The 25146-nt window shown below is 33.1% G+C and overlaps 1 protein-coding gene across 5 annotated transcripts; it reads left to right on the top strand.

Moving 5' to 3' along the window:
• Window positions 1–11608: 11608 nt before the first annotated feature.
• LOC129302857 (probable pectin methyltransferase QUA2) lies at window positions 11609–18950 on the top strand. 5 transcript variants are annotated; one of them, XM_054941733.1, is made up of 10 exons: window positions 11609–11810; window positions 12182–12452; window positions 13063–13907; window positions 14001–14133; window positions 14273–14513; window positions 15920–16133; window positions 16290–16465; window positions 16588–16891; window positions 17650–17788; window positions 18412–18950. In XM_054941733.1, exons 3-10 carry the CDS (start codon window positions 13204–13206, stop codon window positions 18568–18570), a joined length of 2070 nt encoding a protein of 689 aa, XP_054797708.1. In that variant the 5' UTR covers window positions 11609–11810; window positions 12182–12452; window positions 13063–13203; the 3' UTR covers window positions 18571–18950. The 5 variants fall into 5 exon arrangements, with proteins under 5 accessions (XP_054797708.1, XP_054797705.1, XP_054797707.1 ...); XM_054941730.1 differs by having other exon boundaries at window positions 13049–13907; XM_054941732.1 differs by having other exon boundaries at window positions 12568–13907.
• Window positions 18951–25146: the final 6196 nt, after the last annotated feature.

Raw genomic sequence — 25146 nt, 5'->3', positions numbered from 1 at the left:
TGGCTTTTTCTTGTTGTACCCCTGTGTATTTCCACACAGCTTTCTGCTTTCCAAGTTCATGCACTGTATGTTCATGGTCATTTATTCTCTAAACAACCTGCTATCAAATTGATATTCCTCCTTTACCTGTCGATTTAGCATAGCTTTTTAAGTTCATCCCACTGTCAAGAAATGGACCGTTCAAGCACGGACAAATTAGGTACCATAGACTTTAGATAATCTGGATGCATCACTGTGGCAGATGGGACATGAATGACGTTCAATATAAATCATGTCAAAATTCGAAAGAATCTCTAACCAACTTCATTGAATTTGCGCATGCTTTGATTCTTCCCGTGATCAGAGAAGATTTGGCCGCCCTGCAGAATGTCTTTTTTGGAAGTTCACCCTATTCAATCAACATTTTTTTTTTCTTTTTACTATTTTATCCTATTGTCACAGCCACAGGATGTGTCTTTCCATTAAGATTTTGGAATTTATTATATTGTTGGAATCTTAACTGAAGGAGCATTTGATGTAGAGGGATTATTATTATTATTATTATTATTATTATTATGAATCTGATGAATGAGAAAAAACATGTATTTCAATCTCCACTATCCTGGCCAAAAAAAAATCTCCACTGTTACATGAGAAAAATGGCTGCAAAATTCTAGCGCAACTGAAACAGAACGCTCTTGTAAAGTACTGATGTCTTTGCATTTTACGCTCTTATCTCCAGGATTCTGTTAGTTTAATTTAGTCATGTAGATACCCAGAAAAGTTGACCACCAATAAACGGAATACCGAAGAACGAGAAGAGATTCTATGAACATTGATGAACGTCGGAAGTTGCAGGTTCAAAAGGATCGGGCGCGCGCGCGCGCACCATGAGATTAAGAGAATGCCACTTTAATTTCCATGCTTTTTGACGGAGCAGCATTTATTTTCGCCCACTCACCCATCAAGATATCCTTTTTAAATGTGACACTTCACCCACTCCACTCCATTATTCATGCCCTGCTTTGGATATGCATGAATTAATATAGCCCTCAGTTTTTTGTGACCATGACACATATCATCATGCTTTAATCCTGTGACGGCGACCACAGCGATATTCAAATCACCATTCAACCTTCCTCTCTCTCTATAACTCCTCCTCCGTCGGTCACATTCTTCCCAAACTCACTCCTCAAATTTCTATGTAATGCAATAGTTTTAGTGGTATTCCTGATGCCATGTTATACAAGATGAAAGCTAAAATACCCTGTTACCAAAGCCATTTTAGAGTGGGATTTAGACTAGTCCGCTACACCGTTAAATCAAATGAGAGAAGAGAGAGACATCGGATATGGGATCAAGATTGTCACATGTAGCGCTGGGGCCTGATGCTCCTTGGTACTCTGGCCAACTCAAGGTGACAAACTTTGGTTGCAACTCGTGCAATGATTAATCTGTTGAAAGAAGACACGACCCACACTCTTGTCTAGTTACATTCATAACGCACTTGGTACTGTTGATGAATGATAGTTCAAGGCACGCTTGCGAGGATAACAAGTGGAGTGGAGTGTAGTGTAGAATTAGCCCAGTGAGAAGGTTGGCCTGATGTGGTGCCCGTCTGGTTCAATATTAACAGATGAATATACCCTGGTGAATTTGTTCTAATGATTCAGATTTTGCTTGTCCTATTCGACCAGTTGAAATCCAAAATAGGAGTATAAATATAAGGTAAAGGGTCAGCTAGCCATTAATAAGAACGTAGCTTTCAGCTGTTCGAGGAGGGCATAGGGGATTCAGAACCGATCATTATAAAGCTGTCTGAGAGGTTTGAATCTCAGTGACCAAAGTTGCTCGATGGGACCAAATATGTGACGTCTTTCAAAAGGCTGGATTTTGCTATTTGTGCCGTGACCACAATAAAGTCATATTTAATTGTTACTTTAGCTATCCAGTTCCTAAGCTAGGAGTTATTTACCCTTCCCGAAAATTACCAGATCAGCAAGCCATCACCCACCCGACGAATGGAAAGATTCTAATTTACTTTATTATAGTGTTGGAAAAATATTAATGTTCTCAACTAACAAATGATATCATTAAAGAAACATTAATGTCTAATGATGATATGGCATGGCGCATAAACGTCCAAAGCATTTTTCTGCAAATTGAACGTTGAGTAATATTTATCTCTGATCATCACACCAACCATGCAGAAACAAATGCGTACGACGAATAAATGAAGTCCATAACATATTCTTCTCATAATTTTATGAGTTAATTGATTCTCTTCTGTCCGTGATGTGCTTCACATCATCTTTAATATATTTCCTTCCTTCGTTTAGCTATCTTTCCCTGTCTCCCTTTCCCATCCAAGATTAACCCTTTGCTTTAGTGGCAGTCTTTTTCACAATATATACATTGCAGCATTTCAGAGCTACTGAGTTTGGCCCACAAGACTTTCAAGTTTCAACGGTCCTACGTCCAGCTCATCTTGAGTTAAACATCACATAATTTAGTGGTCTAATCATGCATTACTGCAATATCTTCTCTTTAAAGCCTAGTAATTGCATTCTATTAGTTTTTTCCCCCTCACTTCTTTCTATTTAAGAGAAATTACTGTACTCCGATGCTAACTTCGCCGCATGTAATAGGTCTACCACTTCCAGGTCATTTTGCGTTAGTCAAACCACAGAAAAAGGCCAAGATGGGAGATCGCCGACATCACGTGAATTGTTTGACATTCTTATTATATCTGTGGATCGCATTTTCAAAGGCGACTTTGATCCAAATTATTGCTTATACTATTGATTTCAGTGAAGGAGTGGATTTAGCACAGACATCGGCGCCCAATGAGGGTTTCAGATCCATCTAGGCTTTGCCAATTGTTGACTTCTGCTACGTCAATGACGAAACATACATATACGACTGCCCATGAGTTTCCATCAGTACTACATATCACGACAGCTGTAAATCGCAGATCTCGAAAGGAGGATTGACAGTACGTACTCAAGCAAAAGCAAAAGCTTGAAACACATTCATCAGTTTGGATTTTTTTTTTTAAAAAACATGTTTTAAATTTATAATTAAATTTTATGCGTAATAGAAGTGTTTGAATATAATATTTTTATAAAATCATGATTTTAGTTTTAAAATTGATTATTTTGTTGTATCCAAACATGCACTAGTTCTTCAAACAACAGATTATTCACTGGTATATGCAATGTTGATGTTACTTGACAATCTGTCCTCGCTAAAATTCCAAGATGGGAGTGCCAAACACGATGGAAGAGTTTCAATTCCACGAAATTTCCAATTTGGATCTTGCAAACGTGTGTTAAGAGATAAAAGAATGGGCAGAGAAAGTGACGGTCTAACTTCCGGATTTTCAGGCTGGCCACGGATTTTTAAATGGAGACCTAAATTAGTTGATTCCAGAACCGGACAACCATGTAGATCCAGGAATTTACATGAATATATGCACAAAGAGATGCCAACGGTTTTCTCCAACGTCTCTATGGACTATGGAGCCACCATCAAACTAACGTAGTGGTTTGAAAACGCGGCGGAACAACTTTCAAATTGTGTAGATACGATTTTCGCTTCGAAAGCTTTAATAACTAATAAGGCCTTGCAGGGAATTCTTTGTCGTCATGTGCAAGTAACGCGTCTATTATATCCCTGTTCTTATTATTCAACCGTAATTATTTTTTATTACTTTTTTTTATTTATGGGTGTGAAAGACATTTTACATATCCAATGTATAATTTTAGATGGACCCCTATAGTTCAAAAGTTTTGCAATCCAGTGTGTTCCGTTGACCCAAGCGTCTAATTAAGCCGACCCGAAATTTGCGCACCTATATAATGCCTGGAACCTTTCATCAAATGGAAACTATATAGATATAATGGCTGGAAGCCAATAACCGATGCTGTTTGCTGAACGCCGCAGGAATAAATATAAACTCTTTGGTTGAAAAATATTAGGGGATTTTATCAACGTGAGTGACATGTTAGAAAAAATTTGTAATAGTAAATAATGATTTTGTAATAAAGCCCCACCATGCTGGCCTCAGAAGAAGAAGAAGGCCACAGTGGCAGCTTTTGCAAGTGAACGAGGGACACGGCAGATCATGCAAAAGGATCAGAATTAAAAGAACAGTTTTTCAGTTCGCAGGGCGGAAATCCTTTATTCTTGACAGATGACGGGGAAAAAAAGTGGAGAGGTGGCCCCACTAACACGAGCATATTTCAAGTTTTATCCTTGAATCAAGAAATAATTCCTCTAGTGATGTTTTTACATGGGAGGTTTTTTCAAATGACTTTTGTTCTTCCGCACCTCTCTTAGTAACTTCTGTCATGAGAGGAGGGGTGTCCAACATGAGTGAGTGTATGGTTCACTGTAAAAAAACTGTGAATTAATAATGAAAAATTTTATTGCTAATCAATGTAAATTTTCTCTAAACAAAGATAAACTATTCAAATTCCACAGTAAAATGTACCCTGTTACTAGCATGTCGTTGCTGAAAGTTCCATAGAAATTATTGTCATGTTATTCAATGAACTAGTGTCACCTCATCACCATGTCACTGTCAGTCGATCTCATCACCACATCCTTTGTGCGTTGCCTCCATGTCATATATTAATTTTAAATGTATCTTAATAAAGTTTAAACCCACAACCTCACATCTTTGTGAAGCTTTTGTGTCTAACTTTATTGCTAGTTGAGCAGAGAAAATATTTAATCTTTAATTAATAAATTAAATATATAATATTTAATCGCTTACACACACATTAATAAATATATTATTTAAATATACTAACTTATTTAACATTATTTTTATTTAGTAGTTGATGAATTAATTTTTTATATAATAATTTTTTATATTATATTTTAAAAACTTATTTTTGATGAAAATTTTAATATTACGTTGAACAAATATTTTATCATCACTGTGTATTATATTATAATTTTTATAATATATAATATTTTATATTTTTAAATTGTTTTTAAATAAACTAATTAGGTATGTATCAAAAAATAAAAAAATTAAATAGATACCTTCAATTATTATAATTATTATTGATATCTAAATGAATTAAAATAATAAATTATAATTTTAAATTATTTATTATAGCATAATAATAAATTATATATAAATATATATTATAAATTGTAAATAAAATTTAAAACAATTGCAATAGAATTAGCAACAGGATTACACAGAAAGATTTGTGATAGGATTTTCTGTTGCAAATACTATCACAAAATGAAAATAACGTATCTTAAAAATTAGCGATAGACATGTCTATCAAAAAAGTTTGTTGCTAAATTATTTTTTATAGTTTAATGACAGAAATTCTGTTTATAAAATTATTTTTAATAGTTTAATGACGGAATAGCAATTGATATTTTAGAGATGAAAAGTTTCATCACTAAATTTGTTGATAAATTAGCAATATAAATTTATTTTATCATCACTAATTCACTATTTTTTTTAGTGGTTAGTTTTTCATCTATTGTTGTTAGTGTGGGATGTTGCATTTTTCATCTGTTGTTGTTAATATGATTTGATGGGCTTCTCAGTTTGATGGGTAATGATTTGCGCTAAGAATGGGGGTGCTTTTTTACAATACAATAACAGTAACTAGTTGTTTGTCACTTATGGTGGTTTTGATTCTCTCCATGTGTAATCTAATATACAAAGGTAGTAAATATGTTTTCTGAGTAGTCATTATTGTTTTCATAGGAATAGGTCGTTATGATGATTCTATGAACTCTCATCTCCATTTCATGCATGACTTCTAGTGTTTTAGAGCTTTCATGACAACAACAGCATTTTTTTTTTTCTAGTTTTGTTTTAAGGTTCAGCATGATTTTGGTTGTGCCATTTCTTTTCTTTCCTTATATCATTTTGTATTGGGTTTAGAATTTATTTTATTGTGTTGTTTCTCATGTTTGCACTTTGTTCACTGGGCTTGGTTTATCTCTGTAAACCCTTCATTTTTCTATAATATTTCATATTTATGGCACAAAAAACAAGAAATATAATCTTTCAAGCATTTCAATAATCACTGATCATGCACAAAGCATGTACATTTTAATCCATGCATGTGTTTAATTTGAGAAATATGTTGTGATTGAATTATAATATTTTTCACGGGACATAATAATCTTCTGTAATTTTGCTCTTACATCTATTATTGCTAACTAATTTGAAATTTATTTTATTATTTTTATCTAAAATGATTAACATAAAAATATAGATATATTTATTCAATTATAACCCCATCCAACAATGTTTTGATTGCTAGCTAACTATTATCAAATCAATCATGAATAAGAATTTTAATGGATTGAATGACCCATTCAATTCTCTTAGCATGCAGAAAAAATGTGACAGATTTATAAGACCAAGATGGAGTCGGAAAATGTATAACTTAAAGGATAGTGAAATTGTTAATCTCTTAAATTTATCTTAATTATTAATTTAGCTCTTTAAATTAAATTTTTATCAATTTGATTACTTACATTTTCTTAAATTATCACGTTAATTTCAGAAATTTTAAAACATAAATTTACTCTTAAATTAATCTAATATAAAAAGTATGTTGATTACCTGCTTTCATGTTCCTCCTCCCAAGACCCAAGCATGTTGTTGATTTCAAACTTTCAAGAACACTCCCTTTTTGTCTTGTATATTAATTACATTTTAACATAATTTGATAATTTTGTATACTATTCAATTTATATGAAAAGACGAGGTATTAAATTATCTCCCCCCCCCCAAAAAAAAATCAGTCTTATTTACAATTTGTGAAGTTTTTTAAAATATGGTTTTAAATAGGTTTAAATTTAAAAAGTCATTTTATAATTAATAGAAATGTCATACATATTTTAAATGGGAATGACTACAATTTGTTGACAGCTCAATGAGAAGAAGGCAGAAGATAATATATAAAACCTCAAAATGAATGCAGTGCCAAAAAGATGAGGACGGGACCTTACAGACATTTTTAAAATAGAATAGTGGAATATAATTTGCCTTGAAATTCATGCAGGATTAATTAGGAGAAAACGAGAATAGTAAAATGAACCGCAATATTGAAACATGAGATTCTGAACTATGAACGGCGCAACCATATCCGGTTTCTGTTACCCGAATTTCGAACAAAGAATAAAAAATCTTGTGATCATAAATAGAATTCTGAGGCTTTGCTTCATTAATCTTGTTTTCAATTATCGAGTTAGGATACAAAGATGTTGCGTATTGAGTGAGTAACCAAGGATTGTGTCCAAGTTCAAATCCGTGGGAAGAGCATAACCAAACCCGTGACCCTTTCGCAGTCCCCCAGGTCCATCAGTGCTCCTCAGTAGACAATCGATGCAGTCACCCAAACGCAATCTCTGAGAACTCGCAACCAAACAAACAATTCCACCGCTGGTTTCATAATTGATACTCCCGTACCTCCGCACGCCTCCTTTAGTCCACCGACACACTCACATACCTTCCACCCCACTCCATATTTAAATTATTTTTTCTATTTCATAAAATATTTTAAAATAAAATCACGTATAATGACATCACAGGATGTGGAAGCATCATCTGAGATGATAAAAAAAAATTAAATTAAAATTTTTTTAAATATATTAGATATCAACCCTGCATAACAGCAGAACTTATAAAAATCTTTGAGGTACTAAAATTTTGCAGGAATGCAAAATTACCAATAGTTAATATTCACTTTGATTCAATGGAGACATTATCACTCATTAACCACACTTACTTTGAGAGTCATCCTTTATTTGACATTATCATAAAGATTAGAGATCTTATTATGAAAGATTAAATGGTCATCTTTGACCATGTTTATAAAGAAGCAAACAGATGTGCTAATCTCTTAACTCACTAACCTTCACATGATACTTTTAATATTGTAATTTTTGATGTCCCACCACATGAATGTAGAAACTTCATGATTTTAAATATGACTAAATCTTAATCTTTTTGCATGATTTTACTGTGGCCTTGTAATCAAAAAATAAAATAAAATAAAATCATGTATATCAATAAAATCTATTAAATATATTTTATGATATTATTTGTTTTAAAACAAAATATAAATTTTAAAAGATGAAGTTTATTTGGAAAGGAATATTAGAGGGTAAAATAATATAATAAAAAATAATATTAAAAAATATAATTTATAAAATTTTATTTTTATTAAAATATTTTATATTTTGATACGGTCAAATCTCATTTAAAAAGTATAGTTTAACTTGGGATGGAGGAGTACTTTAAGAAATTAATTATTAAAAACAATCTCAAATTTACCATTTACACTGCCCAATTTATTAGTTGAATTATAAGTATTTAATTACCATCCACACAGCATAATTTTACAACTAAAAAAATATATTCATAACTGTTTACCATCCATACAAGACAAATTTATGAGTTTCAGAATGAATATTTATTGTCAATAGTCCTTACAAATAAATTATTTTTCAGGTTGATCTTGAGAATAATTTTTCCTTTCTCGTGCCCTTTCTCTCTTAATTTTAATTTGTATTAATAATAATATATAATACTTACAATACCGGGATTCTAACAAACACTATTACACGTCCTTATGCAATTTAAAACTTGTTCGTACATAGTATGACTATTTATAAATTTAATTTATAGAAAGTGTCGGGCGTCTCGCTGCAAAGATTGCAGCGCATTAAAATAATAATAATAATTCAATTGTCCCCACTCCCCAAATTATTCATTTTGATTTTCATGCTCGCGAGAATAAACTTGTCTCCATCGCATGGGACGCTTTTCTGTACGCCTTCGACGTGAACTTTTTATAACCCATTTTGCGGATATTTTCATTTCCTGATGTTCATGGTGGTGGAGTTGGACAGTAAGAAAGATAATTTAGATGCTAGTTGCCTGAACCAAACCACTTTTGGTTAAGATCACAATCTTATCTTTTCGTGCCTTTAATTTCTCATCCCTTTCGACCTATACTACGACGAACTTGCCATTATTTTGATTAACGTGAGACTATAGTCTCTGAAAGTCGTGGCGTGTTTCTGCGCTCGCATGGCCCACCACAACCACTAGCAGCAGCAGGCATTGGCGCACTCCATCATCGGTGTCCTTTACCCCAACTCACAACAATTTTGGCAGCCGGGAATTTCAACCCATCACACTGCTCGCTCACCCTGATGGATATTTAATAGAATAAAATACTATCACCCCCTTTATATTTTATTTTTTATTAAAATTATCGGATCTCTTTTTAATTTCCAAAACATATACTCTAATCCAACTTTTAACACCATTAAAAATATTTCGTTGAATAACCTTTTCTTTTTAATCATGTTGAAAAATTTATAATTTCTAATTTGTCCTTATAATTAAGTTGTATACTCTCCCTCCAAGTTTAATGAACTTTAAATAATTGATCAAGACAATATTTAAATAAATAATTAAAAAATATTTTTTGAAATTGATAAAATTTACAGAAAAATAAGCATAAATTATATTAAATAATTTCTCTAATTAAATTAAATACATATTTAGTTGATTTTTTATTTTGACATGTGTGTTTGAAATATTATCTTATCCAACTTATGTATTTATCTTTAAAAAATAATAAATAAATAATTTTACATAAATAAAAAAAAATATGAATAAGAATTAAAAAATATATGCATTAATTTTTTTGGTATTTTAAATTATTTTTATATTAATGTTTATGTTTAAAGAGAGGTAATTTGGTCTAAAAAACAGGACTTAATGATCAATTAACAGTTTGGGTTAATGAAAATAAAATATTTAAAGTAAGAGGAAGGTTTGTGTTTTGTGATTATTGATTTTATGAGAGGTATGTTAAATGTATAGGTTTTTAAAATAGAAGGGACATACGTATAATTAATGTAAAATAGAGAAGAGATCAATGTATTTTACTCTATTTAATAATATCTTATGGTATTTCGAAAGGAATTATGAATTCATTAATAATATTAATCCCTATTTAAAATTATTTATTTCTCATTATTTCTTGAAAGCGTCTTTACAGTATTAAGGTGTCATTAGTGGTGTTTTAATTGCCCAATGTTCACATACAAAAGGCAGTGTAGATTTCAAAGTTGGATTGACCCCTCCCCTCCTCTTGCTTCCCTTCACATACAAGTGTGCATGAATTAGATTAGATGTGGTCCTAGACAATTTTTTTTTGAAACTATTTTGCTGTGTTACAAAATTACTTGTATAAATTAGGTTTTCAAAGTTTTTCCCTTTTGAAATATATGGGGGTTGTTGGATATTTAATAACATCTTATGTTATTTCAAAAGGAATTGTGAATTCATTAACAATACCGATCACTATTCAAAACTGTTTATTTTTCATTATTTCTTGAAATTATTTTTTTAATAGTATTAAGGTGTTATTAACAATGTTTTAATTGCCCAATGTTTATAAGTTTTTATCTAAAAAAGGTAGTGCAAGCTGCAAAGTTGGATATATTGTCTTAAGCTTTTGGGCATTCTAGCTCCCCTCCTCCCCTTCTCATGCTTCTCCTAAATTATTTTATGATTCTCTCTGTTATGAGACCCTGCTTTTAGTAAAAAAGATTTGTTTAATCATGGAGAGCCACTGCATTTAACCATGTGTGATGAAATAACTTTTAATAACAGTGTTCTCAACTCAAATCATATTTCCCACCGTATATTCATTCCAATACACCCTTGCCCTGCAACTACTTCTATTTCATTCCCTTCTTTCATCATTGGGACGATCCATTTCCCTCGGCGTCCATGTGTTCTCTCGTACAGATAAACGGAATGAGAATTTCAACCAATAAAAAGCGATGATAAAATCTTTGAAATAAACACTTATTTTGGTTTTCATGCAGTGGATTCCTTGCGTTTTATAAATATATGTTATATTTATATTATTATATGTTTTACATCAAAGTTTTGAATTTAAAAAACATGAAAAAGGTTTGATTAGATCCACGCTAAATGCTAAAGAAAGTGACGAGTGGCTGGACCTTAATTATTCAATTCTTGTTTTCCTTACTAGAACACAGTCGTCTTATTATTATTTTACCTGAAAAGAGAATCTTAGACAACAAAAAGGAAAAAAGAAATGGACAGTTCTGAGCTGGTTGTCTTTTTGCACTCAACATTTTCTTTACACTGTAGAACTCAGCTAGCCTCAGCTCACACTATGATTGCACATTACAGTGATCGGCAATTACGCTTTGAAAATCTGTCTGTCTAATTTAATATAATAATGAACCTTAATGTCCTCTCGCACCCAAAAGCTTAATCGATTTCATCGACAGCCATATCGTCCGAGTCACGCAAATAGTCCAGCACTTGGAATTTTCTTTTATTTCGGCTGTATTTCTATTTCCCAGTGTTGGTGAATTTGCAATAACAGAGAAAAATTGGGTTGGCTCCTAACGCAATAAGTGTGGGTTTCTGCCAAACCGGCAAAAGTTCGCGCAAAATTAACTGAGCCGAGCCGTGACCTCATGCAAGCGTGGAGGTGCTCGCATTCATTGACCGTGGCTATTAAAATAGGTCGTGGGTTAGTGCCCGCCACTTCCGGCTCAAGTCAAACATGCCGATGAACATTATATATAGAATTACATGAATATATAAGCTAGGAGAGTCATCCAGGCTTTTTAGATCTGCCATTTCTACCTTGTTCCTTGAGCAAGGAAAGATTCTTCATACTTCATAGGGAAGAAAGAGGCGCGATTAAGTAACGGGTCGGGCGGCATTTTGTGCCAAAATGTCCGATGGAAGTTGTACATGATTGATCATCAAGGTAACTAGTGACTTTTATGAGTTTTTCCCCGTCTGCCCATATCTCAAAGGGTGCAGAACTGCAAATAATTAGTGAGTTCAAATAATGAACACTTTAGCCCGGATCTACAATCACGGCTTGGTTACCAGGGGGGCTGCAAATGCAGTTATCACTCACTAGAATAGGACGCTGCTATGAGACTCCACTTTATTCATGATTTCTCACGCTACAATATTGTCTCAGTAGATCTTAAATATATCATTAATTGTAACGTAACTACTATAATCGATTAGCCATACCCTGTAAGGGGCAAAAAATCAGTAATTTCAGTTACCTTTTACGAACCGATTTTTTTTTTTTTAATTAGTATTATTTTGGCATTAATTTATTAGCATTCCGATCTGTATCCGGGTGCTCGGGCCAGCGACGTGATCGGATCAGTACAAAAACTCCGTGTGCTCATGTCTCTGTGTGTGCATCCCTCACTCTCTCACAAGCATTAAGCTAGCATTTGACGAGAGTGAGAGTAGGGAGAAGAAGAGGCTGATCAAGAGACAAGAGGCTAAGTCGTATTGCCTCGCAGTAAACAACCAACCCGTGAATTCACGCTGATTTTTCGGATTACGTGCTTGTTTCCTCCCAGTTCTGTCTCTTATAAAGGAGGTAGTCTTTGCTTGTGTAACTGCTCCCCGTCGTTTGCTTTTCTCCCCCTGGTTTTGATCTGGGTTATGTGTTAGCCTTAGCATTGATCTAATCAAGTGTCTTTTGGTGCCTTCAGGCAGTTCTGGGTTTCGATCAGATTTTAGTATGAAATGCCCGGTGAATTTTTATCCGAAAAATGCACTACTGATTTATTATTTCTTTATTTACGAGACAACCGACTTGCGATTTGACTGCTCTGTTTCCCACTGATTGCCCGCTTTTCTTCAACTTTAACTTATTCGAACATTACTTCTCCTTCTCACCATCTTTTTGGGCTATACGCTAGCAATTTCCAGTTGCCACTGAAGTTATAGTCTCTGTTTATAGATACTCATTTCAAATTTAAGTCTCTGATGAGTCTGATGCGATGAGAATTAAGGTTCTACCTTTATGCCATCCACTTCTTGTTGCTGTTCTGAGCGAGCAGTCAGTTTGCTGACTATGAATTTGTTTATTTAACTTGCTTCCAGCGACTTCTTTGCACTTGAAATATCTTAAGAATTGAACTCGTTCTTACGAAGGTCATTTAGATTCACATGGTATGTTTGTTTTCATAGGTTTTCAAACGCAGAACTGGAGGCAGAGTTCTTCCGATGAAATTTCCTCCTCAATTTCTTTGATGTCAGAAAATAACTTCAGTGTCGGATTCTTGGTGTTTTATTAGATTACTAGGGTCTACCTTGTTACTTGGTGTGACCTTCTGGTTCAGAAAATGCCCAGGCCCCTCCATCGAGGCGCATCTCGGATCCCTGACAGCAGTCATGATTTGTCGGACTCTCAATCCAAAAATAAAACAGAAAAAGAAGACATGGATAGAAGGGGTTCTTCAGATCACAGCCCTTTGGGTTTGAAATTTCCTCTGCGGTTGCTTTTTACGGATAATTCTCACTCTAAACATGGCATCACTGAGAATGGTTTTACATCTGATCCCTTCCTTGTCAGCACTCCCCGAAATCGGCATAGATTGGCAGTGCTTTTATTGAAAATAAGTCTAGTTTTTATAGTTATACTTGCTCTTACTGGATCTTTCTGGTGGACAATTTCAATTTCTACCTCATCAAGAGTGAACATTTACCATGGTTATAGAAGACTCCAAGAGAAGCTTGTATCTGACCTGTTGGATATCGGAGAGTTTTCTAGTGGTCCCTCAAAGATGAAAGAATTAGAATTCTGTTCTCAGGAGTTTGAGAACTATGTTCCTTGCTATAATGCTTCTGAGAATCAAGCTCTGGGTTATTCTGACAGCAATGATTTTGACCGGCAATGTGGCCGTGAGCTCAGACAAAGTTGTTTAGTTCTCCCACCTGCAAATTACAAACTTCCACTTAGGTGGCCTACTGGAAGAGATGTTATCTGGATTGCCAATGTTAAGATCACTGCACAGGAGGTTCTTTCTTCAGGGAGCTTAACCAAGAGGTAAGCAGGCAGCTGTGTATGTCTCGCCTACCTGCTGCCTTACTTTTCAATATATTTTCATCCTAACACATCCATTTTACCATATGGTTACAGGATGATGATGCTGGATGAAGAGCAAATTTCCTTTCGTTCAGCCTCTCTTATGTTTGATGGTGTTGAAGACTACTCACATCAAATTGCAGAAATGATTGGACTTAGAAATGAATCTAACTTCATACAAGCTGGGGTATGTAAATGTTTAATCTTTGTTTAATATGTTTATATTTCCTTCATACAAGTTAATTTTATAGTCACCGTATTCATTTGTGCTTAGTTGTAATGGATGGGGCCTTTGATTGATCATTTTGGCATCCTAATATTTACAGGTCAGAACCATACTGGACATAGGTTGTGGATATGGTAGTTTTGGAGCACACCTCTATCAAAGTCAGCTCCTTACCATGTGCGTTGCAAACTATGAACCATCAGGTAGCCAAGTTCAGCTTACACTTGAGAGAGGTCTTCCTGCTATGATTGCTTCATTCACTTCAAAACAGTTGCCATATCCATCCCTTTCCTTCGATATGTTGCATTGTGCAAGATGTGGTATTGATTGGGACCACAAAGGTATCTTTTAGCATTTAATCTCATGCTTCTTCTTATAAGGTCAACATGTTTCTATCCTGTTCTGCCTTATTCAACAAAATCTTGTCTTTATTATTGTCCTTGCAAACGTTCTATACAAATGGGTCATTAAAAGGAGAAACGAGATTCATAAACAAACAAATAAACTTTATAAGTATTGTAGGTATATTATTTTTTTACACCCTTCATATGTTCGACTTTTGGGGTTAGGCTTTTGCTTGTAATTCGTATTGTTCTCCTAGTCAAGTTCAAACCTTGAACTGTTGACCCTGTTTTGGAATGATTTTACAATATTGAGAAATAACATGTTCTCAATGCCTTTCCCATTTTGATCAATATCGGTGTTCTAGCCATCTTTATCACTTGCCCTTGCAGTGATGTTTTTTTATCCACAAAGCTTATTTAACGTCAAGCTATGCATTTGTTGTCTGTTTCTGACTTGTAAATATAATTTTGGAAAGCATAATAAAAATTATGTCATGCCTTAATTGTATTAATCTACTTCTTGTAGCCTTTGTATGTTATGTAGCTTAGACTTTTGCTTCAATAGGTGAGCTGAATATTGCACTTGTTATCATTAATCTCCATCTTTTTCCCCTTTTCCTGGGGATCCTGGATAGCCAAGCATTATGAATAGATCTCGTCAGTGACTGCATACAGGCTTCCTGTCTATTTTAAAGTTATCTTGGGGCCAACTAAAGTTGTATATTACATCCAGCTACTGTTGCGAACATACTAAATGCAAATAAGCTTCTTCATTTTATCATTAAACAGCCCATTGTCATTGAGGAATCAAACAAACTAGAGTTAATTGTTCAAAGTCTTTCTGCTGATGTCTATGCAAAATTAGACTTCTAACGAATTTCCTTAGTTGGACTAGACTTATATACAGTTAATTATATCTCTGGTATCTGTTACTTTTTTAAAAAATATGAAATAAAAATTCTTTTAAAAGATTCAATCATGTAACGCTTAGCCACAAAAACCTTACACTTGTCATGTTCTTATCGGAGAATTTGATAACAAAAATATAAAAGGATTATAATTGACTTTTCTTCTATTCAGTATTATGATGGACGTTACTGTGGTATGGGATGCCTGCATCTCATATTGACTAGTGAAAAATGTTTGATGGGGTATTTAAGTGGTTGCTACTTTCACCTCAATAACCAGCTTTTGGGGAGGGTTTCTCATCTCACTTGAATGCCCATAGCATTGTAATCCTTTTTTGTGATTCTGTAAATGGTAAACTTAGCATCTGAAAAAGTATTTCTTAGCTTCAAAAGCACCAGTTGGATTTATCTTATTATATTTTTTCACATTGTGGTTAGCGATGTGAACTGTTGGACTTCTGTTGGTTAACCATAAATTTGTTATACATGGTATAGATGGCATTCTTTTGATTGAAGCTGATAGACTTTTAAAACCGGCTGGCTACTTTGTCTGGACATCACCACTCACAAATGCTCGTAACAAAGAGAATCAGAAACGCTGGAGGTTTATCCATGATTTTACTGAAAATCTTTGCTGGGAAATGTTGTCACAGCAAGATGAAACAGTTGTTTGGAAGAAAACTAGCAAACGAGATTGCTATAATTCAAGGTAGAGCTTCTGGGGGCATATGTTATGAAAATTTACCTTTTCCCTATATCCTGCAATTTCTACTAAATTGCATCTAGACTACATAGAGACTTTCGTTTACTACATGAGAAATAAGAAGTGCTGCTGATTATTACAATTACCTGTTATTATAATCAGAAAGCCTGGTTCTGGGCCCTCACTGTGTATGAAAAGTCATGATGTGGAGTCCCCATATTATCGGGAACTGCAAAGCTGCATAGGAGGAACTCACAGCAGCCGATGGATTTCTATTGAAGAGAGGGGGATCTGGCCTTCTCGGGCTAACTTGAACAAGAAGGAGCTTGCTATCCATGGTAGTCATTAGATTCTTAAAACAATTTTTTGTAGATCTCTTGGTGAAAGTAATTGCATTGTGATGTCTCCCTAATGAAACTTTGTACTCGATAGGTTATTTTAATGTGTCTAAATTTACCAGGGTTGCAATCTGAAGAATTTTTTGACGACTCTGAAATCTGGAGAGCTGCGGTGAGGAATTATTGGTCGCTTCTGTCACCTCTAATATTCTCTGATCATCCGAAGAGGCCTGGCGATGAGGATCCCCCACCTCCTTACAATATGCTCAGAAATGTGCTTGACATGAATGCTCATTTGGGTGGTTTCAATTCTGCATTGCTGCAAGCTAGAAAGTCTGTGTGGGTAATGAATGTTGTTCCAAGCGGTGGACCCAATTACCTTCCATTGATCCAGGACAGGGGGTTTGTTGGTGTTTTGCATGATTGGTATTTATCCTTTCTCTTGTTCTTATCTGGCAATGTCATGGCTCTCTGTTTCCGTCAACATATATGCCTGGTCAAATATAAAATCCAAAGCCATATGCTAAGTTTTTTTGTCGGTCATGATTCCATCAAAGTACATAAAATTATTGTTTTTTTTTTCAATTTAATTTTGTAAAATCTTAGTATTAAAGCCTTGATCTTGGTTTTTTTCAATTGATTTAAGTTTCAATGTAGATATATTGAATTTGGATCTCTTGCATGAGACCCACCATTTTAGAGTCAATTGGGGTCCCTTTATTGTATGCAGGGCCTTAAACTTCGTCTCTTCTATATTTGACCCTGTAATTTCTTAAGAAATTTGGAAAATCCATATTCACATTAAATCTCAATGTTTGTGAGTTTTGTTGGACATGATTGAATTCAGAAAGATTATGAAAAATAAAGGCAATATTACTCACTAAAGTATTGTACAGCAAAAACCAAACGTTTTCCGTAAGTACTCTTTTCACAGTAAGATACTAAGCATTGTATTTGTCTAGAAACTATTGAATTGTGAAATTACATCAAATTTAGCACCTAATCATTTGCAAAGGAAATGAGAAACAGAATGGTTGATGATAGGTATATGAATTACATCATGGAAAATTTTAAGATTTGTTATTGCTGTATACTCGTGTCTTTATGAGCTAGTCATAGCAATTGTCGTTCGCTCTTACATTACGTTGTCTTGCAATGACGATCTTTCTTTTCCTGGCATCTAGGTGTGAGGCCTTTCCAACGTACCCTAGAACCTATGACTTGGTGCATGTAGCAGGTCTTCTTTCACAAAGAACTGCTCAGCAGCATAGATGCACGATGCTTGACTTGTTCATTGAGATTGATAGATTACTTCGTCCAGAGGTATGTAAGCTAAATTCTTTCATGGCATCCCTTACCTTGCTTTTTTCTTCACTTTGTTTCATGGATAACTGAGTTTAGGGCAACAATTTTTTTTTTTTAAATGCTTCTGCCTGACGTAAGTAATTTTTTCGAATTGGGCCCCTTAGAGTTCATGCAAAACCTATAAAAGGTGTATTTTAAGTATTAAAGCACATCTTTACAACAAAGCTAGTTGAATTTGGCGCTTGCCTGAAGCCCGTAGAGAAAGGAATTATCTAAATTCCATTTTCCGGTGGGGCTTAGAACATGATTGAGTTGCAGCATCTTTTGGTCATTAAATCCCCCTTCACCCTGATGGCTGTGCTTGTTAAACCATCTAATCAAGTTATATTGTAGATCGAATTTCTTATTGAAATTGAACCCAAGGTAAATCAATTCATCGACATGTATCTTAGAAAGTTCTAAAAAATGCGTCATGCAATATGCGCTAGGTGGCATCTAATGTTGTTATGTGGCTGCTGGGTCCGACCCAAATTGTCAAGTGTCAGCATTTAGAGACAAAGAAATCTAAAAGCAGCTTCAGTAAAAGGTTTTTCTACTTTAGTTTGAAGGATTTTTTCATATGCTGATATTGATGTTTGTAGGGTTGGATTATTATCCGTGACGCAGTTCCGTTAATAGAAACAGCAAGAACTCTAACAGCACGGCTGAAGTGGGATGCTCGAGTCATGGAAATTGAAAGTGACAGCGATCAGAGACTCCTGATCTGTCAGAAACCGTTCTTTAAAAGACAGGCTAACTAAGCAATTGAAGACCTGAAGTTTTAGGATTGAGACCATACTATTCATTTTCATTATCGAGATGTTCATTTACTCACAGCTCCATAGAAAGTGGGGATTGAATATTTTTTTAAGCCGGGAAAACCATAGAGGAAACAGTGGATCCTGATGAATGATACAAATCCTGTGCAGTCCTAAGGTTTGCATGGGGCCCTGTAATTAATTACCAAACGAGGTGCAGAGCAGACGAGGGAGTATACTGGTAGATTTGATTTTGCTTTCGATGTAATATTATTACAGTTACACAGCCTCATGATTAAGATTGTGAAGGTGATGATAGAATAAGTTATTGCTGTTCGCCGCGGTGTATAAAATGCTCAGCGGTTAATTCATCCTTACAGATATCTTCTGCTTTCATTTTATAGACTATTCTTCGTTTCTGTTAAAGCTTGGCAGCACTCTACTTAATCTGCCAATGTGATCATTTGATGGCCATACAAAACCTTGCTAGGCATGACTAAGTGAAAGTGAGGGTTGCTATGGTCATCTCAGTCCAAAGTCTGCCGCTGCTATTTTTGGTTCCTGATATCATATATTGTTGATAAGATAAAACTTGGGCAAAAAAGACAACACGTAAATCACAGGAAACGAAAATAAGAGTTGTAAATGGGAAAGATGAGCCTAAAACCAAGTTAGAACTTAGACATAAACTCATAGGATACAATAGATGCTGAACAAGTTGGGGTTTCCTCGTGGTTGCAAGATTTCCACTCAAGCAAGCACCATCCTTTGTTTTTTATGACTTACGGGCACACTGTGGAAGATGTGGTTTAGCTGTCCAGCTTCTTGAAATTTATGGATGAGTTGCTTTCAAAGGAGCAGGCGATCATTAATGCCATGGAGATGGACTTTGTTGATGAAGTTTGCAGATTGCAAATGATGTGTGTAGATAAAGTTCACAAGTTGCAAACGATGTGTGTGGATAAGTGCATTCAAGGCTAGGCTTCTCCTACTTCCTTTGCTCCTCACTCTTCCTCCACTTCTTGTCTTGATCGTTCAACGGGAAACCTTGCCTATTTCTCCTGAGCAAGATTAATCATGGTAGAATTATTTGAAAGGGTACTTGAATTAGCCAATTGAAATCCTTTAGATATGTTTAGATGTGTGTATTTGGATTTAAATTTTATATTTAAAATTTCACATCTAAAAATTTCACATTTAAAATACGTGTGTTTAAAGTCTTTATTTGAGTAATTTAAAAACTCAAATAAAGAAGAGTAATGAGTTGAAATTTGAAAAGAAAGCAGAAAATTAGGAGTAATAAAAATTTACTTCTATTTTTTAATCGACAAAAGATAATATCAAAATGAGAAAAGATATAGGAGTTATATAGGCATTGATAGTGAAAATCTGAAGAAAATAAAATAATTGAAATGATTGGGATATATAGGAGTTGAAATTATAAAGAAATTATACTACGAAATGGATTTGGATTCAATTCAAATTAAATTCATAAATTTTTGTGTGTCCAAATGAGAAATTTAGTTTAAATTTAAATCCAAATCTAAATTGACATTAATTTAAACACACCATTAATGACTTTGGGATGAATCACACCAAGCCTTGGGTTCATTGAAAAAAAAATGAATTCAGAAAACTTGGAAAAGAAACTCATGAGTTGGATAGAATACTTCAGCAAGTTGAAAGGCACTGTGTGGAGAAACAAGAAGATCCTATCTTGAGTGGCACTTGGTTTCCACCTAAAGAGGATTGGTTTAAACCAAATGTGGATGGGGCCCTTTTGCAAATCAAAATATTTCAAGATGTGGAAGTTTGATTCGTGATTAAAAGGAGAGTTTAAAGTAAGATTTATGTTCAAGATGAATAATGATGACTCATTTTATGTTGAACTTTGAGAGTGTATATGGGGTCTCAAAATGATTTGAGATCTTAGTTACGGAAAGCTCATACTAAAAATCTAATTCTTGTGAAGTTGTATGTTTGTTAAAAAGTGAGGAATTTTCAAGCCATTTGATGAACGATACTGCCATTGAATTAAAACATTCACTGCTTATAATAGGAAGGTGGATATTCAAAAAATTTTGAAAGATGCTAAGGAAGCCACTAATTTGCTCGCTAACAAAGCTCTCTAGAGTGTGGATGGATTTCATCCTATTTTCAATCCTCCCTTCTGGCTTGGTTTTAGTTATGTAGCTACATTGAAGTACTATTATTTAGCTTGGTTTTCTTTTCCTTGTTATTAAAAAAAAAAGTTGGACAAAATTTCATACAGTAAAAACAAGTAGAATATGATATATGTATTTAGCTTTATATACTTAATATATTTACACCCAATTAAATTATGACAAGTGTATCATAATATGTCAATTAAATTAATAACAAGAATTTATTATAGAATAAATAATTTATAAAAAATTCATGTATCTTAATTTAACTCAAAACAAGTACATTAAATATGTAATGTCAAGTATATAAATTTTTTTGTCAAGGTCGAAAACTCAACCTTACTCTGTCCTCTCTCATGTGAAATATAAATGGCTAATGGTTGTTGAAAAACATACTGCATTGATGATAATAATAAGAGAAAAATAATGTGAACTTCTTTTTTTTTTAAAAAATCACTTTCATTACAAATCTTTTCATCTATTTTAATTGTTATAAATATTTTTAATATATTTCAAAATAATATCTATTAATTTAAAATTATATTAAAAATAAATATTATTTACCAATTTATTCTCATTATACCAAGTCCTTCCTCTCTGATTATTTACCACTTTATTTTTCAGAGATTCTACAATAATTAATACTTGTTAATGACATATTTTATGAAAATAAATGCTATTTATCTATTTACACTCAATATAAGCCCCCCCTAATAGTACTATGTTATTAAATGTAATCTTGAACTCAAATTTAGAATATATTTTTTATTGTTAATTACTAGTCAAGATAATTAATTAGGTAGGAAATTCTATAAGACTTTGAAATTGATCCAACGTTGGGAAACAAAAAATTATATATCCTTGTTATAATTTTAATTTTGTGATCAACTAGTGATTCATGAGCACGTTTCTTATAAAATTTAAGGTGACATATAATATTAATGAGATGTGATTATACGATTTTACACTTTATATTATATATAAAGGTAAAATAAAGGGAGAATTGAACAAAAGGATCAGGTAGCCTAAATATTTGCTGAAAAATAAAACAAAGTCTAAATATTTGGATAAAAGTCTCCATTTTCAATTAAATCTGATTGGAGACCATAATTCTAGAGTATATTTGAATGGTCAATATATAATAATTATAAAAATTTTAATATTAAATTGGATCTTTCAAATTAAATCCAAACCATATTAAAAGCAAAAATTTATAAAATTATTTTAATAAATATAAAATAAAAACATATAATAATACTTTAGATATGAATGTCCATATCTCACCACAGTGATAAGCACATAAGATCAACCCATCCTAGAGGGGGATACGTATTTTAGAGAAGGGACTAAATTGCCCCTGTAGTGAGTTGGGAAAAAAAAAGAAATTAAAATAAAGAGAAAGATTAGTGAAGCACTTTTCAGGTAGCAGAGAGCTAAGCAGCGACATTGAGGCAGAAGAGGTGGTGGTCATTGCGAGTCCTTGACGGCGACAATAATTTGTTGTTCAGCGAGGGGTTGACAGTAGGAGATGATTTTCCTTCGAGGTAATGGTGCCTTTAATTCTCAATTTGCATTATTTATGGGTTTGTTCAGGCTCCATTTGTATTAGCTCGTCAATTTTCAATGTTGAGAATTTCACATATCATCTCTAATAACAAGCGCTTTAAATGCTTGTTAAGGTAGGGTTTGTATTCTCCTTCTTCTATTGGATTTCTTTTTCAGGGACTACTATTAAATCAGATTTATCAATTGGTATCCTTTTTAATTATCATGGAAGGAAGCCTTCCTAACCCCTTTTATCACTAAAATACATATTTACTAGGAAAAATTTCCGTTGAGGATAGAGAAGAGATTTAATTTCAGGTGAATTTAAAAATATTTTAAAAAATCAGTTTAATTCAAGAGAAAAAAATAAAAAAAATTAATAATTAAAAAGATCAAAATACCTTTGATGTGTTATGCAGAATCATTTTTTCTTATTCATTTATTAATTTATCAATATTACTTATAAATTATATCTGTATGTTAGACAATCAGTAACATTAATTGTTAATTTATTAACTTTATTTATTAATTTACTAACATTAGTTGTAAATTATAAGATCAATCAATAATTTACAATTGACGTTAATAAATTATAAGACCGGTCAGTAATTTATAACTTAATGTTAATAAATTAATAAGTAAAACTATCAGTTTAATAATTGATGTTGTCGCTTATGATTGAAAAAATGATGTCAAATTTTATATAATTATTGATATTCAACTCATGTAATTTACAACTCATATTTATAAATTGACAAGTGGGGTAAGAAAATTAATAACTAATAATTTTATATAACAGGTGAAGGGTATTTTAGTTTTTTTATTGTCGAATTTCTTTTAACTTTTTTCCTTTGGACTAAATTGAAATTTTAAAATATTTTTAGACTCAAATGAAATTAAGTTTCTTCCTTTATCCTTAATTAAAATTCTCCCTATTTACTATGCATATAGAAATAATAAGGTACAAGTTGTTGAACACTATAAATAATAGTGTAAAATAGCAAATTTAGCCATATACTATTTTTCAAGGAGCTGGTAGCTATTAGATGGTGTAAAATAAATTACAAACTTTTAAAAATTAGAGCGTAAGTAGCCCATCGTTAACTTCAGCTAACGGATATTATGTGGGGCCTATAATGACATGTGGCACAACATGTCAGTATGGTAAAGGTGCAAATTTAGTCATGAACTATTTTTCAAGAGCACTAGATACCCTTTATTATAGGAATACGAACCATCCAATACCTTCTCCTCAATTTTGATAAAACACCATTTATTTTCATACTTATGAGGCCACAAACATTAATCTCTCCAATCCTCTTCCCTTCGTTCTCAATATCAGCTCCAGAAGAAGAGGTTCAATGAATTCTTATCTAAAAACATTCACAAAGATGATGTTAATGAAATAGAAGCTTGATTTTATTATGCATGAAAGAAGCTTGATTCTAGCTTAATTTAGCCACGGATTATTTTTACTTTGTTAGCGTCGTCTTTGTGAATATTTTCAGAAAAAAATTTTTGAACCTCTTTTTCTCAAGTTGAGATTGAAAATGAAAGCAAGAAGATTCAAAAGATTAATGTTTCGTGAGCCTTACAAGTATAAAAATAAATGGTGTTTGATCAAAATTGAGGGAAAGATGTTGGATAGTCCTTTTTTTTCATAATAGAAGCTACCCAGTACTCTTTAAAAAAATACTTATTAGCTAAATTTGCATCTTTACCATGCTAACGTGTTGTGCCACGTGTCGTTGTGGGATTTACATAACGTCTGTCAGTTGAAGTTAACGGTATATTACTAGATGCTTTATTTTTTAGAGTTCATAATTTATTTTGCATCATCTGATATTTTAGGCTATCAGATGCTTCTTAAAAAATAATATATGATCAAGTTTGCACCTTTATCCTAAATAATAATAAATCTTGCATTCATATTATATAGCTTCACCACAAGTGTTGCAAGTTCTAAAAATGAATGTGTTTGAAAACTCGTGTTAATATAAGTGAAGTAGTTCTAATTTGCAATTTTCAACCACCTTTTTTTTTGGGTATGATTTAGTGTTGTTGTCTAGTTAAATATTAAAAAACTAATTGTTGTTGGCATTATATCATGTAGGAATACATGAAGCAACTGTTGTGGAGTGAGGTAAAAAAGATGACTAACAAAAGTAAGATTTATCAAATAGAAAATTACTGGACTCAATTCAAATGTCTCCATGATTCATTTGACGTGGGCATATTTTAGGGCTAGGGATGGAGATAAGTATAAAGACTAGCCTTGATTGTTCACCTTTGTATTTCTAGATATCTAGTTGTTCCATAAAAACTCTCCTTCTATATATACAACACATAAGAGAGAGAGAGAGAGAGAGCAGGAACATATATCATATGTTCTTGCTTTTTTTTTTTGGTTTTAATTTCTGTTATTTTGTATTGAAATATTTAGGCAACTCGATTAGGGTGCAGGGTATCGATCGCTTTTTATAATGGTTATGCTTATTGCCCTTAGAGGATTTTATTTAATTTAGCCGTAGCCTCGGGTTGCCTTCTTTTGTCTAATTTTAAGGGCAATCTCATCTTTTATATCTTTTGTCTAATTATAAGAGGCATTTTAGTCTTTTTATGAAATTCTCCTCCAAAACTATGGTCTCTTAAAACGGTTGGAACTTTGTATGAGTATTTGAACCATTTGGTCATTTTGGGGAATTCTCCCTAAAGTAACCGGATTGAAGCATAAAAAAGAAACCGGATTGGCTAATACATATCATATATATATCAATGTTACTATTCTGCGACTTGAAACTGCCCTCTCTTGTTATCGCCAGTCCCGATCTCTTCCAACCTTGCACAGACGGAGGCGAATCGCAATGCC

Source organism: Prosopis cineraria, unplaced genomic scaffold (assembly GCF_029017545.1).
Source record: "Prosopis cineraria cultivar Desert tree isolate PC_DT_omini unplaced genomic scaffold, ASM2901754v1 PC2, whole genome shotgun sequence".
NCBI classification, from domain to species: domain Eukaryota; kingdom Viridiplantae; phylum Streptophyta; class Magnoliopsida; order Fabales; family Fabaceae; genus Prosopis; species Prosopis cineraria.
This window is presented reverse-complemented; position numbering and strand designations above follow the sequence as displayed.